We start from the raw sequence: 14740 nt of genomic DNA, 5'->3' as shown, positions 1-14740 counted from the left end.
TGTCTGTGTGTGCCCGTGAACACCATGTGCCCGGGTGCAGCTGTGGAGGTCGGAGAACAACTTGCAGGATTTGGGTCTCTCCTCCAACTGTGTTGGTCCTGGTGATAGAACTCGGGTTGTTGGACTTTGTGGCAGGTACCTTTACCTGCTGAGCCATTTTGGAGGCCCCTTCTGAGGTCCCCCAGCAGCAGAGACTTCCTGAAGCCTGTCTTTGCCTTTAGAACCTGGAAGTTCAGCTTCGTCGGGCGACTGATGAGATGAAGGCGTACGTCTCTTCCGATCAACAGGAAAAAAGGAAAGCAATCAGGCAAGTCATTTTTATGTTTGTACCGACTCACTTAGTGTTTTCACCTGTGGGGTTTATAACTAAGAAACATACAAAGCGTTACAGCTATCACATACTTAGCTACCACTGAAGACTGAACCTTAGGCTCTTCTAGCCCTCCTAACGGAGTAGGAACACATATAATTGTATTGCTTGCTTGCTTTTTCTCATGTAGTAAATATTTATATAAAATGTAAAATTTACACTTTGGCTACCTCTAAGCATGCAGTTAGTGCCCTGACTTCATTTGCAGTGCTGAGCCATGAGTGTTACCTGGCTCCAAACCCTTTCAAGTTCCATGAATCGTTAACCCCCACTCCCACCTCCGAGGACACGTGCGTGCTCTTGTCTGTTTCCTCTTCATAAGCATTCAGGTTTTAGTGGTGTCTCTTTAAGCGCCCGTGGCTGGCACTCTGGACATCTGCTTGTTAATTGTGCAGGGTGACGACTGCCTTTTAGCTGGAAACCATGTGACTGCAGCACTGTCAGCCTTTGAAAAGAGAACGGGGTGTAAATGCTGCCTCGTCCTTAAATGGTGACTAAAGTCTCAACTTGTGGCCCACTGTAATGAATCAGCGCTTGCCTTCAAAAATACATTTATAGCTAAATTGCAAGTTGTAATAAAACGCAGTAATGGAAGATAAGCCTTCTTCGCCCATCATCACAGTTCAGATGTTTTTTTTTTTTACTGTCCAGGAAGAAGACAAAAGGGTAGGGGTCACATTTGAAGCTGCAGTGCATATTTTGAGGGGCTGTGCATTGGTGTTACCGGAAGGAGCCTAGGAAGTAGTCTGTAGCAGTCTATGTAGTACACTGGAGGGCAAGCCAGAGTGGAGCTCCCCTGTGAAGAGAGGGATTTTAATACTTGCCTTCACATATGAAACTCTACAAGTCCTTATTCAGGTCCTTCCAAGGAGTGTAAACTTTGCTCTTATGGTCTATATTGTCAGTGGTAAGAGATGAGAATAGTTGATTTGTTCTTGAAAATTAGACATTTTAGAAATTTAATTCACTTCTTCAAGGTTATCAGTCTAAAAAGGAAGAAAGAAATAATTGCTTCTGAACTGCTAAATGTCCGATCATTTTCTGACAGGGTGTATGTACTTCATCACTAAAAAATCAGTATGGGGCCAGCAGGGTGGATTAGTGGGTAAGGGTGCTTACTGCCAACCCTGATGACCTGGGTTTAACCCCCAGAACCCACATAGCAAAAGAAGAGAACATAGTCCCACAAGTTGTTCTCTGACCTCCACACGTGCTGTGGCACAGGTGTTTGAATGTGCATACACATACGAAATAAATAAATGTCATTTTTTTTTTCTTTTTGTTTTTCTTTTTTTTTTTTTTTTTTTTTTTTGGTTTTTCGAGACAGGGTTTCTCTGTGTAGCTTTGCGCCTTTCCTGGAACTCGCTTTGGAGACCAGGCTGGCCTCGAACTCACAGAGATCCGCCTGCCTCTGCCTCCCAAGTGCTGGGATTAAAGGCGTGCGCCACCACCGCCCGGCTTAATTCTTATCTAAAACAAAATCAATATAGTTGGTGAGGAGGCTCCATGGGTGAGGTGCTCACTGTACAGAAATGAGGACCTGAATGGGAGTCTCCAGCGCCCACATAAAGAACAGATACGGTTGCCAGGCAGTGATGGCACACGCCTTTAATACCAGCACTTGGGAGGCAGAGGCAAGCAGATCTGAGAGTTCGAGGCCAGCCTGGTTTACAGAGTGAGTTCCAGGACAGCCAGACAGCCAGGGCTACACAGAGAAACCCTGTCCCAAAAAAAAAAAAAAAAAAACCCACAAAGAACAGATATGGTGGCAAGTGCTTATAACCCCAGCACTGAGCTCAGAGACAGGCGTGTGCCATGGGCCTCACTGGCCAGCCAGTCCATCCAAACACACGGTCTGGGTTCAGTACGAGAGACTGCTTTAGACATAAGGAAGGGAAGCACGTGAGAAAGGTTGAAATCCACCTCTGGCTTCTCCACAGCCCGCGTGCGTGCGTGCGTGCGTGCGTGCGTTCGTAGACCAGTCTTACAGACTGTCATCTTCCCTAGGTATTGAATGGAAAAGCACTGTGCCGTGACTACAGTGTCCGGTCAAATGTTATAGAAAGGGGCCAGCAAAATGAGTGGGAGGGAGGAGGTGCTTGGGACCCCCCCACAGTGTGGCAGATGAGGACACACTCCTGCACGTCCACTGATGCACGTGTGCAGATGTGAGTGCACACATGGACACAACTAAATTCAAAATTGTAATGAAAAAATAATTCTGAAGAATAATGTGAAAAACTAGTGTTGGTTACATTGTAAATTCATGGATAAATGTTCAAAAATATTACTACAGAGACAAAAACTTATTGTCATTCCATTTTCGATATTCTGGTTCTTTTTAATTAACCTCAAGGTTTAAGAAATAGCCTGGGTTTGTTGTTGTTGTTGTTTTTAACCCCACCCCCAACTGCCATCTCACCAGGGTCCCGGGTACAAACTAGAGCCTGTACGTGCCAGGTTGGGGCTAGCATACTACTACAATAAGCCTGTTGGTGTCCTGAGAAATTTTATATAAATGAGAATGCCAGTACAATTTGGACAGGTCTCAGACCTAAGATACTGGTGAATTCGTGAGGTCCTTAAAGTCATCTGAGCTGTGGCCATACTTTGCCCCACCCTGGGACAGGGTTTCTCTGTGTAACCCTGGCTGTCCTGGATCTCACTCTGTAGACCAGGCTGGCCTTGAACTCAGAGATCCACCTGCCTCTGCCTCCCTTGAGTGCTGGGATTAAAAGTGTGTACCACTGGGGGTGGAGGGGGGTTGGCGCACACCTTTAATCCCAGCATGCATTCTTCTTGGGTTACTACGGCATTTAACTTGTCCTAGCAGTCATTTGGGGAATGTGGAAAGCAAGCAGCTGGACCTTGTGTTTCATGAATTTCAAGGGCAAAATCGAGGCTCATGGGATTGTTGAGCGTCTCCACCCTTTTTCCTGTGTGCAGATGCCACCTGTGCTTCCCCACAAGGACATGAGTGCTTTCTCTGCCATTCTCCTTGGCTTAGTGACTCTCGTTCCCTCTACTGCAGAGGCATGATCGTTCGCTGCTGCTGCTGCTGCTGCTGCTGCTGCTGCTGCTGGATTTTCCCTTTTGTGGTTTATGATATCTTAGATTCTCCATCTTATCTTGCTTTATTCTTCTAATAGTACAATCTAAGTTTGCACAGAGAGATAAAAAAACAATGTTTGCCTTTAAATCTAGCCAGGCATGGTAGTACAGGCCTTTAATCCCTGCACTCAGGAGGCAGAGGCAGGTGGATCACTGTAAGTTCAAGACCAGGGCTTTTACACAGAAAAACCCTGTCTGGAAACATCCCTCCCCGCAAGTAAACAAACAAACAATTATAAGATCTAAAGTCTCCTTCCATATCCCTTATTTAGTTAGGGTTTTTTGTTTTGTTTTGTTTTGTTTTGTTTTGTTTTTGCTATGATAAAACACCATTGACCAAAATCAATTTGGGGAGGAAAAGGTTTATGTCAGATTCTAAGTATTGGGAAGGCAGGACAGGAACTCAAGCAGGGCAGGAACCTGGAGGCAGGCGCTGAAGCGGAGGCCATGGAGGGGTGCTGCTCACTGGCTTGCTCCTCATGGCTTGTGCAGCCTGCTTTCTTATACCCAAGACCATCAGCTCTGGAGTGGCATCGCCCACAGTGATCAGGGCCCTTTTACCTTTATTACTGATTAGAAAATGCCTTGCAGCCTTACCCCTAGCCCGGTCTTGTGGAGGCATTTTCTCAGTGGAGAGTCCCTTTTCCTAATGACTTCCGCTTGTGTCAAGTTGGCATAAACTAGTCTGGACACTCGCCATCTGTTCCTTAATCTTTACCCTTCAGTCTGTGACATTAACATGTCACCTACTTTAAATCTTGCTTTTTTCTTATGCAGCATTAAAATATGATTGTACTTTGATTTTTAAATACATTTATTGTTTTACTTTAAATTGAGTTTTTTATCTTATAAAAACATTTTTAAAACCAAAAAAAAAAGCCGGGCGGTGGTGGCTCACGCCTTTAATCCCAGCACTCGGGAGGCAGAGGCAGGCGGATCTCTGTGAGTTCAAGGCCAGCCTGGGCTACCAAGTGAGTCCCAGGAAAGGCGCAAAGCTACACAGAGAAACCCTGTCTCGAAAAACCAAAAAAAAAAAAAAAAAAAAAAAAAAAACCCAAAAACTATTCATTATGGAGTAGCCTACATGGATATTGAGTGCTTTCAAGATGAGCATGTTGACATACACCTGTGACCTTCACACTTGGCAAGGCAACGTGACATTTTAAACAAATTGTTTGCCTTTGTTTTAAGGGGAGATTAACAAAAAATAGTACTTAACATCTTAATTTTCTCAACTTAATTTCCCATATAATGCTGCGCCCTCCCCCTTTACATTACTGTTTACTAGAAGAAATGACTAAACCTGAAGAAAAACAAAGTATCTGAGGAGCTTCATTCTGATTCTGCCCTGGCTGTACATGGATATCGATATGCTCATTTATAATTTAGGTGTGTTTGAATCAACTCAAGTTGAAGTTAAATCATTGTGTTGACTCCCTAGGGAACAGTACACCAAAAATATTACTGAACAAGAAAACCTTGGTAAGGTAAGAATGATTTTTTTAGTCTTTCTAATTCAGAGTGTTGCAGAGCTCTGACATTGTCATTCTTTTGGGAGGCCCCAGTTTCAGGGGTGTTAATTCCTTTCTTAAGAATTGAAGGGGACCAGTGAGATAGCGCTGAGTGTTAGTGTGGTTAGCCTGGTGACCTGAGTTCGTTCTCCAGGACTCCTACACTAGAAGGAGATAACCAACTCCCTTAGAGGTCCTCTGACCTCCAGACACATCTCGTGCGTGCGTGCGTGCGTGCGTGCGTGCGTGCGTGCGTGCGTGCGGTGGCACACACTTTTAATCCTAGTACTTGGAGGCAGAGGCAGGTGGATCTCTGTGAGTTCAAGGCCAGCCTGGTCTACAGAGGGAGTTCCAGGACAGCCAGGGCTACACAGAGAAACCCTGTTTTAAAAAACCATTTAAAAAAAATAAATAAATAAGTAGAAAGGAAGGAAGGAAGGAAGGAAGGAAGGAAGGAAGGAAGGAAGGAAGGAAGGAAGGAAGGAAGGAAGGAAGAATAAATTAATGTATTTGAATTAGTTTATATAAACATTCATTTGTAAAATACATTAACAATAGATGTTTAGATTTTTAGAAGTTAGTATAATTGTCAATAGACTTTCATCTAAAGAGTTCATGTTATGTTAATATGAAACTATTCCCCTGTTTCTCTTATTTAGAGAAGTCCTGGGGGACTGGAGGGATGGCTCAGTGGTTAAGAGCACTGGCTGCTCTTCCAGAGGACCCGGGTCAATTCCCATCACCCACATGGTGACTCACGACTGTCTATAACTTCAATTCCAGAAGTTCTAAAGTCCCCTTCTGGCCTCTGGGGGCACAAGGCATGCATGTGGTATAAACATTCATGCAGACAAAACACCCCTCTCTCTCTCCTTCTCCCTCTCCCTCCCTCCCTCTACCCCCCCCCCCCACACACACACACCACAACCTTTTAATTAGGAAAAGTGTCTGGATGGATGTTAATGTGTACAGAAATGTTTATGAAATCTTAAATCCCTTTACAAACTTAATTTCTAAATCATTGACAGCTTAACCTTGGGCTGGGTAAAGCTCGGTGGTAATTCACATGCTGACCATGTACAAGAGCCTGGTTCCAGTCTGTAGCACCAAGAAGAAGTTCCTGCTCCTTCCAGTGTGATGTTTTACTTCAGCAGGATCTCGGGGAAGCTGTGCGAGCAGTGGGATATAAAGTAGTGTTTTGAAGCAGAATGAGCGGGACTGAGCCATACCACAACCTCAGCTCCCTACTCCTCACTTAGGGAGAGGATCTCAACTGCCAAGGCAGCCCAGAGTAAAGCTAGTGTTTCCAAGAGTGTGTTGTACACACATGCAGAGGCCGGAGACCTCTAAGTGCCCTCTTGTATTGCTCTCTACCCATCCCCTTGAGACAGGGGCTGGCACTGGACTGTGAGAGCTGAGTTTGTCCCTCACCAAGCCCCAGGGTCCTGTCTCTGTGCTGAGGTTCCGGTGGAGGTGCTGGATCCCAAACCAGGTCCTCACGCTGGAGCAGCAAACCCTCTTTCCCACTGATCGTCTCCTCCACCCAGAGTCAGCTCTTTAAATAATCTTTAGAGGTTGCTAGCATTTTTGGCAAAGAAATTATTTCAGTAATACAAGAAAAGTTATAGTTTAGGTTTACCATATCTGAAAAAGTCATGCTCAGAACTCGTAAAATTCTTAGTCAATTCTTAGACTTGATGGTCTTTCCAAATACTTCTAATCTGTGAACATAAACATGTTTGTGGTGAGATACATCACTCACAAGATAAATTTTCACATGCTAATCATGTGCTTTTCTGTATTATATAAAAAAAAATGGTTGGTTGCATTACAATTTTATCTGAAATCCTCCTGTGTGTTCTCTCCCTGTTTCCTGTTGTATTTGCTTTTAGTATCCATAACTGGGGTGGGCAGTATTTAATCAGTGGTTTAAATCTCGCCTCCATCCTGGTTCATCCTCTTATTTGGGCAAGCATCAGCCCCCGGCACTGTCATGTGTCCTGCGTGGTGACGAGCTGTGGCCTAAGAGAGGAAAGATGAGTGTGTTCCTGTGCGCGGCTGCTGTGCGTTCACTTGTCTCCTCACACCGTGGTACTGCTGCTCTTCTGCCACACTCTTTCCATGTCTGTACACTGCCAGCCCCACCCCTCTTCCTCGCCGGCTCTTCTTTCTGGCTCCTCTTTTCAGTCAGCCTTCCTCAGTTTCCAGAACCAAAGCACATTTTTGCAATTAGTCGAAAACATTTTGTACTTCTCTTTATAGTTATAGTCAGTGAGTAAAACAGTTTTGTTTTTTTTTTTTTTCTTTTTTTTTTTTTTTCCGAGACAGGGTTTCTCTTGTGTAGCTTTGCGCCTTTCCTGGAACTCACTTGGTAGCCCAGGCTGGCCTCGAACTCACAGAGATCCGCCTGCCTCTGCCTCCCGAGTGCTGGGATTAAAGGCGTGCGCCACCACCGCCCGGCCGAGTAAAACAGTTTTAGCAGGTGGAACTATCTAGACTGTTAGTAACAAAAATAATTCTGGGGGCTGCAGAGATGGCTCGGTGGTTAAAGCACTGTCTGCTTTCCCCCAGGACCCAGGTTCAAATCCCAGCACCTACATGGCAGCTCACATGTATCTGTAACTCTAGTTCCAGGGGATCCAATGCCCTCTTCTGGCCTTCATAGGGACCAGACATGCACATGGTGCACAGGCATACATACATACATACATACAGACAAAACACCCATACATATAAAACAAAAAGAAACAAGTCTTTCTTTCTTTCTTTTTTTGAGACAGAGTTTCTCTGTGTAGCCCTGGAGTCCTGTAATTCACTTTGTAGACCAGGCTGGCCTAGAACTCAGAGATCCTCCTGTCTCTGGTCTTATTTATAAAAAAATATTTCTCATAAAAATTTTGGCTTTTTCAATGGTAAACACCTTTTTATAAAATCACTGCTGTCTCTGAAGAAGATATGCATGTGGTTTGATCATTTGAACTTACATAGACTGTACATGATTTCAGGGTCAAATCTAGCATCTAACGATAACATACACAACACAATACAGGTTATCAAGTGTTGCATCTGTGTTAGCACATGAAGAAGAGTCTAAGGCACATAGTTTTATTATTCCGTTACTAGCTGCAGTTGGCATTGAGAAAGCTGAGTCCAGGGACCCGAGACTTTGCTTCCAACTGGTGACAGAGCCACAGCTGAACCTCAGACCAGACTGCTTCCCCATTCCTTTGTCTCCCCCTCCCCTCCCCTCCCTTCCCTTCCCCTCCCCTTCCATCCTGTACCTTCCCCTCCCTTCCCTTCCCCTTCCCCTTCCCTCCCTTCCCCTCCCCTTCCATCCTGTACCTTCCTCTCCCTTCCCTTCCCCTCCCCTCCCTTCCCTTCCCCTTCCATCCTGTACCCTCCCCTCCCTTCCCTTCCCCTCCCCTCCTTTCCCCTCCCCTTCTATCCTGTACCCTCCCTTCCCTTCCCCTCCCCTCCCTTCCCCTCCCCTTCCATCCTGTATCCTCCCCTCCCTTCCCCTCCCTTCCCCTCCCCTTCCATCCTGTATCCTCCCTTCCCCTCTCCTCACTTCCCCTCCCCTCCTCTCCTTCCCCTTTCCTCCCTTCCCTCCCCTCTCCTCACTTCCCCTCCCCTCCTTTTGTTTTCTCCTGATTTTGTTTGTTTGTTTCTTACACATGACCTTAGCCCAAAGGCTGAGAAGCGATATGTTTGTTTTTGGTGTGTGGCCGTTGCCTGCATGTACATAACTGTACCACACGCGTGTATCAGAGCCCTGGGCTGGAGTTCCAGATGGTTGTGAGGCACCGTGTAGGTGCTGGGACTCAGACCTGAGTCTTCTGCAAGAATAGCAAGTGTTCTTAACCCTCAAGTCATCACTCCAGCTCCCTTTTCTGATCCTTTTAACTTCAGGTTATTCTTCAGGTACCTTAAATTTAGTTAACTTTTTAAATATTCTTAGTGTAAATGTCTTAGAGGAGCACATAGTTGCTTTGTTATCACTTATGAAATGTACAAAACACGCCATACTCCTCTGCCTCATGATGACAGAAGTCACTCTCTTTAACCAATCATTTATTATTACTGTTTTTGTTTTTAATGGTAGAAACTCCGGGAAAAGCAAAAGGCTGTACGAGAAAGCCATGGTCCAAATATGAAGCAAGCAAAGATGTGGCGTGATCTGGAGCAGCTGATGGAATGTAAAAAGCAGTGCTTTCTAAAGCAACAAAACCAGGTTTCCATCGGTCAGGTCATTCAGGAGGGCGGAGAGGACCGCCTGGTGCTCTGAGCCCGGTGTCGATGGCCGATGGATGGCTGTGAGGGCGTCACCCGCACAATGCGCTTCCTTCTTGGAAGGGATTTGTTCATCCTTTGCTTTTTCAGACTCCTTCCTCCTAAAGTTGTCTTGGAAAATGAAGCGAAAGCAGATTGGGTCTTTTTACCATGGCGTTGTTTGTTTAGTTTAGACGTCAAGTGGTATCCTGAGTTTTATGAGAAAGGGACTAAGCTTGCTATCTGTAATGTAAACATATGTCCATTAAGGACCATCTAGTTTTTAAAGCTGTAATAACTGGTGGATTAATGTTTTCTCGATCTTTTTCCCGACTTCAGAGGACTCTTTTAGGAACTAGTATCTCTTGTTTTGAAGAAACGTTTGTCTGAAGTCAGCAGCCCCTAGGGTTTCACATCAGTTTCTTCCTCTTCTATAAATGCAAGCCTGTTTAACATTTGGAAAAGCGTTTCTTCTCTCCATGTGATTTAAAAGCAAATAAAGCCTGGACCATGGCATGGCTGTTGATCTGAAATAATATACTGGTGTCAGTTTTTTCTTTTACAAGTATTTTATAATATTCACTTCTCATCTTACAGGATTATTACTCATTTTCACCAAACATTGAATGAAGAGTTAGTAATACAATCATACGATTGTACTGAGGACTGCTATTATAAATATAAAAATTGTCATAAAATTTGGATGTGATGTGGACTGGAAAGCTAACACAAGATTCCTGGTGAAATTTAGGAGTCCAAAGTGCTTCCGGCCTCTGCTTCATTTGGCTAGATTCTTAAAGATTGGTTTGGTTTTCCTTAAAGAAAGATAGTAAACTCGTATGTTCTCTTTTGCTTCATTTTGGTTTCAATCTGTTTTTCAAAATTCTTGCCTTTAGATTCAAAAACTCAGGTATTTAAATTGTTTGTCTGTCCTTCATAGGCTAGTTCTTTGTAACTGCCCTTTAAAGAAAAGGAATGAAAATTTGTGTTGTGTAAAATATACAGACATGCATCTCTTTGTCCCAAGTTTGATCTGCTCTTAATACTGAAAGCTCATTAGTAATCAGAATCACAGTGTCAGCCTCTGTTCCACACATGACTACACACTCAAATGCATTCACAGACAGATGTGCACATGGGCACTTACACACACACACACACACACACACACACACACACACACATGCCCACAAAGAAGAGGAAGGGAGGAAGGAGAAGATGAGCATTCCAATGTGGAGGGGTGAGTCTGGCCCTCAGTTCATTCGCCCTCTCACCTGGGCAAGGGTCAGCTACCAGCACTCTCGTTCCTTCCTTTGAGATCAGAAGCTAAAGAGGCAGGGCTGTGCATTAGTATGTGGAGGGAAACCCTCCCTAATTCAGTCGTCATTTCTGGACACTGAGGCAAATGATATTTATGCCAGATTAGCTGTAGGCTTGGTATGTCTTCAGTACTATATGATGCTTCGTTAGCCAGAGTGTGAATTCAGTAACCACCACTTGAAAGACTAGATGGCTTTGACAGAAACCTCATTTTATCCCCCCGGAGAAACTCTCACCAGATGACTAAACCTAGAGGCTGATCTGCTTTATCACTACACTCCCTCGGCTTCTCCCCTGAAGCTTTGGGGCCGTGAGCGGCAGCCCGCAGGCCTGCTCAGGGCTCTGATTGATTATCACCTGCCATCTTTCCTCTGCACAGAACAAGTGTGCGGATTACACACAAAGGCAGCTCCGAAATCGCTTTATTAATTGAGACAGAACATCGTTATTACTTCAAGAAAAGCAAATTGGAAAAAAAAAAAAAACAACCCTAAAAGAACAAGTTATTTATAGCTTTTATGTAACATTGGACACTTAGTAATGCGACTTAATGGGTTTCATGCAGACTTCCTTCCAGTCGTCCATGGTTTGATCGGAACAGTAACGAGCTTTGACTAACCCTGACAGCTTCTGACAGCTGGCACTTCGTAAAGAAGAGCTTGCTCCATTTTTTTCCTCTAAGGTTAATATTCTAGCTGGCTAATTGATGAGAGTACTTAATCATTTTAGAAAATGATGTGTCTTTCATGTGGTGGCCCAAATAAAGGAGAAGAATGTAGCCTGTGCGTCTGCCTTTGCAGTCAGCTTTCCTTCTCTGGGGCTGCTGTTGCCAGCTGTTGTGGGGACCGACCGACTGTCAACGGCAGCTCCTCTCCCTCACTATTGGTTCAGGAAACAATCCTGTAGAGGTTGCCCTTCACGAAGAATCCAGAAGAAGGATATGCTTCCAGTTCCGATCAGCTGAATTCAAGGTCACGTTTTCCAGAGCTGGGGAGCGGCTAGAGGACCTCAGAACACTGGAGAGTGAAGGGAATTCAAACCAGAACCCGTTAACCCTCGGGCTGGCCCTTTAGGCTGATGGCTCCTGCCATGTTGCTTTAATTCGGCAGGCAGCAGTTCTAAAAGAAGCCGTTGAATCACATCTGCCTTGATTTGAAGCTTGCCATTCTGCCGAATTCTTAGCATGCATGACATTTATACATCTTGGGGAAAATTTTAAGCTCTGTGCACTTTCCAAATGTGTTTCTTAAGTTTTTAATGCTAAAATGATACCAAGCATTTTTTAAAAATAATTTGAGTAAAATAAGAGGCTGTGTATGCACTCCAACTAAAAATGTGTAAATTGGCAGGATTCTTGGGATTTGAATTTGAAAAAAAAAAATGCATCATGAGTAACGCAGACAAAGCTGTCTTTTACAAAGGCAAAGTTTATATTGAAAAATAACTGTGGAGGTGTGTGTGAGAGACAGCCCTCATCTTACGCAGGTACTCGCCCAGCGCTGGTGCCTGATGAGTGTGAATAAGAGGCTTGTTTCTACATGCCTCTTGCTTGGCAGGGAGGAGTTGGCCTCTGGGAGCAGGTAATGGGCACCCCTGCTGATTAGCCTGCCCCGAGCTTGCTTGCCCACAGCTTGGCCATACTGTGGTAAGGTAGGTCTGGAGCATATGTACCGCCCCGTCTTCCAGACAGTCTACAGCGGCCAGAAAGGCGATAGATCTGCACCTTTTTCACAGGCATAATTATCTCCCTACTTACGCCGAATCCTTCCTCCCTTCCCACTAAATGAGGCCGGTCTAATTAGAGCTGTTGGCCGTGGCAGCCAGGCATGAGGTGAGTGTTTTGTCTGGGGAGGTAGAGAAGGATCATTAAAGGTGATCCGTGTGTTTTGATGTCTGACTCTTCTGTCTTAAGACAGTCTTTAAAAAAAAAAAGTTCATGTGTAAGAATATAGTTTATTCTTACCCAGGCCTTGCAAAAGAAATAAAAAAATAAAGCCAAGAGTCCAAATAAGTAGTTTTTGAGAGGCCTGGACAAACACGTGCCTTCTGCTCCCAGGCTCCCTCTTTTGGCAAACTGGAAGTACTTTCTCAGTCACTGGTAATTGCACAATTTCCTTTCTAGAACCAGGGAGCCTTGCCTCACCGAGCTGGTTACTGTTATGGAAATTCACTCTTGAGAACTTAGGAAGAAATGAAGGATTTCTGTTTCCCGGTGAGCTCCCGAGGTGCAGGATGTAGCGGCTGCTCTCGAGTAGGAGCTGCTTAGGCTGCGCTTGGCAGATAGCAGAGAACTCAGCAGAGTTCAGGCTCTCACTTCACCGGAGCCTAAGGATGACTCACGCTGTCCTCTGTCCGGACCTCAGAGGGAGGGAGCCCTGCCAGCCAGCGCACAGCCGGCTCGCTCGGCCCCTGCAGCAGATTGCTCTCCAGCTCTGTGGAGTGACCACAGTGCAGCTCACACCTCTCAGGGGAGCCTGCTCCCCTCTTAAAGAGCTCAGGCACATTCCCGTGTCAGAGGTCGGACTTGGTTAACACAGGAATGCAACAAATTAGCAGATTTTATCTCCCAAAGCTCTATAATCATGGCGATAAAGCAGAAAGTACTGGAAACATTACTGAGTGCCAGGTCTGTGCCAGGCAGAGTTCGAGAAGCTTCTGTGCGGGAACCAAGGTGATTCTCAGTGAAGTAGGATAGTTACCTCTGCTTATGGATGGGGAGGCTGGGGTACAGAGACTTCCCTAGTATGACCTAGGTAATGAGTGGCAGAGCTGGCATCCAAAACCTGTGTTCTCAACCGCTGCCTCCGCATGGGACCCACTGTATAGACGAGGTGTTTATTTGTAAACAAGTTGTCTCTGAACTATCACGTGCATTAAATTCTGTTTAGTGCTGCTTATAAACTTAGAGTACCTTTTTAAAGAATGGATTTGGGGACCAAAGAGATGGCTCAGTAGTTAATAGCATTGGCTGCTCTTGTAGAGGACCTGGGTTCAATTCCCAGCACCCACATGACAGCTCACAACTCTCTACAACTCCAGTTCCAGGGCATCTGACGCCCTCTTCTGGCCTCCTCAGGCATCACACACATGGTGCACAGACACACATGCAGGCAAAACTCCCATATGTACAAAATTATTTAAAATAAAAGCTGGATGCCAGGCGGTGGCGGCGCACGCCTTTAATCCCAGCACTCGGGAGGCAGAGGCAGGCGGATCTCTGTGAGTTCGAGGCCAGCCTGGTCTCCAAAGCAAGTTCCAGGAAAGGCGCAAAGCTACACAGAGAAACCCTGTCTCGAAAAACCAAAAAAAAAAAAAAAAAAAAAGCTGGACTTGCTTACTGATTGGAAGAACAGATTTTCCCTAACGCTCGACATGAGCTATGTCAATGAGACAAGGGTTTACACTAGAAACTGAGTCAGGGAACTCAGAAAAGCTGGGGCTAATGACACAGACAAAATGAAGCTCCGCAGGGCACTGTTTAAGACTGCCTCTGATGCTGGGCAGTGGTGGCGCAGGCCTTTAATCACAGCACACTGGAGGCAGAGGCAGGCGGATCTCTGAGTTCGAGGCCATCCTGGTCTACAGAGTGAGTTCCAGGACAGGCACCAAAACTACCCAGAGAAACCCTGTCTCAAACACACACACATGCGCGCACACACACACACGCACGCACGCACGCACGCACGCACGCACAACGACTGCTGAAATGGTAAAGTTAGATAGATGGGCAAGGCCAATTTTTTATTTATAAAAATTCGGTGAAACAAAAACTTAAATACAAAAAAAAATTAGCAAGACTACAAAATATATTTAAATTTATTAAATCCAAAATGATTTTGACCAGTTTATAAACATCTTCTGTCTATAAAATTGCTAAGACACAGCTGCTTCATTTGTTTACAGACAAGTATCGTCTTCTGCGTGTAGGACACTGTACTAAGTTTCGAAATGTAAGATCTACACGAGCTGAGTTTTGCTCTAAAAACCTCCTAGGCAGACAGGTGAGGCGGCTTAGCAGGTAAAGGTGCTTACCACCAAGCCTGGTGATGTGAGTGGACCGTTGAAACCCATACGGAAATAAAAGCTGTCCTCTGACCACACACATCTACACAATCCACGGAACTTTCAAAACTCACAGACTCAAGTATTATAGAGAGAA

The 14740-nt window shown here is 45.1% G+C and overlaps 1 protein-coding gene across 9 annotated transcripts in view; it reads left to right on the top strand.

The window, feature by feature from the left end:
• Positions 1-9797, top strand: part of Ift81 (intraflagellar transport 81) — an 84729-nt gene extending 74932 nt beyond the window's left edge. For 6 of the 9 annotated variants that reach the window (XM_076559996.1, XM_006970744.4, XM_015996625.3 and 3 more), the window contains exons 17-19: positions 222-307; positions 4923-4968; positions 9095-9797. In XM_076559996.1, coding sequence (XP_076416111.1) covers positions 222-307; positions 4923-4968; positions 9095-9277 — 315 coding nt within the window. In that variant the 3' untranslated portion in view covers positions 9278-9797. The remainder of the gene's footprint in view (positions 1-221; positions 308-4922; positions 4969-9094) is intronic. The other 3 variants (XM_076559997.1, XM_076559998.1, XM_076559999.1) reach the window with 1 other exon arrangement.
• The last annotated feature ends 4943 nt before the right edge of the window (positions 9798-14740 follow it).

This window comes from Peromyscus maniculatus, chromosome 23 (assembly GCF_049852395.1).
Source record: "Peromyscus maniculatus bairdii isolate BWxNUB_F1_BW_parent chromosome 23, HU_Pman_BW_mat_3.1, whole genome shotgun sequence".
In the NCBI taxonomy this organism is placed as follows: domain Eukaryota; kingdom Metazoa; phylum Chordata; class Mammalia; order Rodentia; family Cricetidae; genus Peromyscus; species Peromyscus maniculatus.
This window is presented reverse-complemented; position numbering and strand designations above follow the sequence as displayed.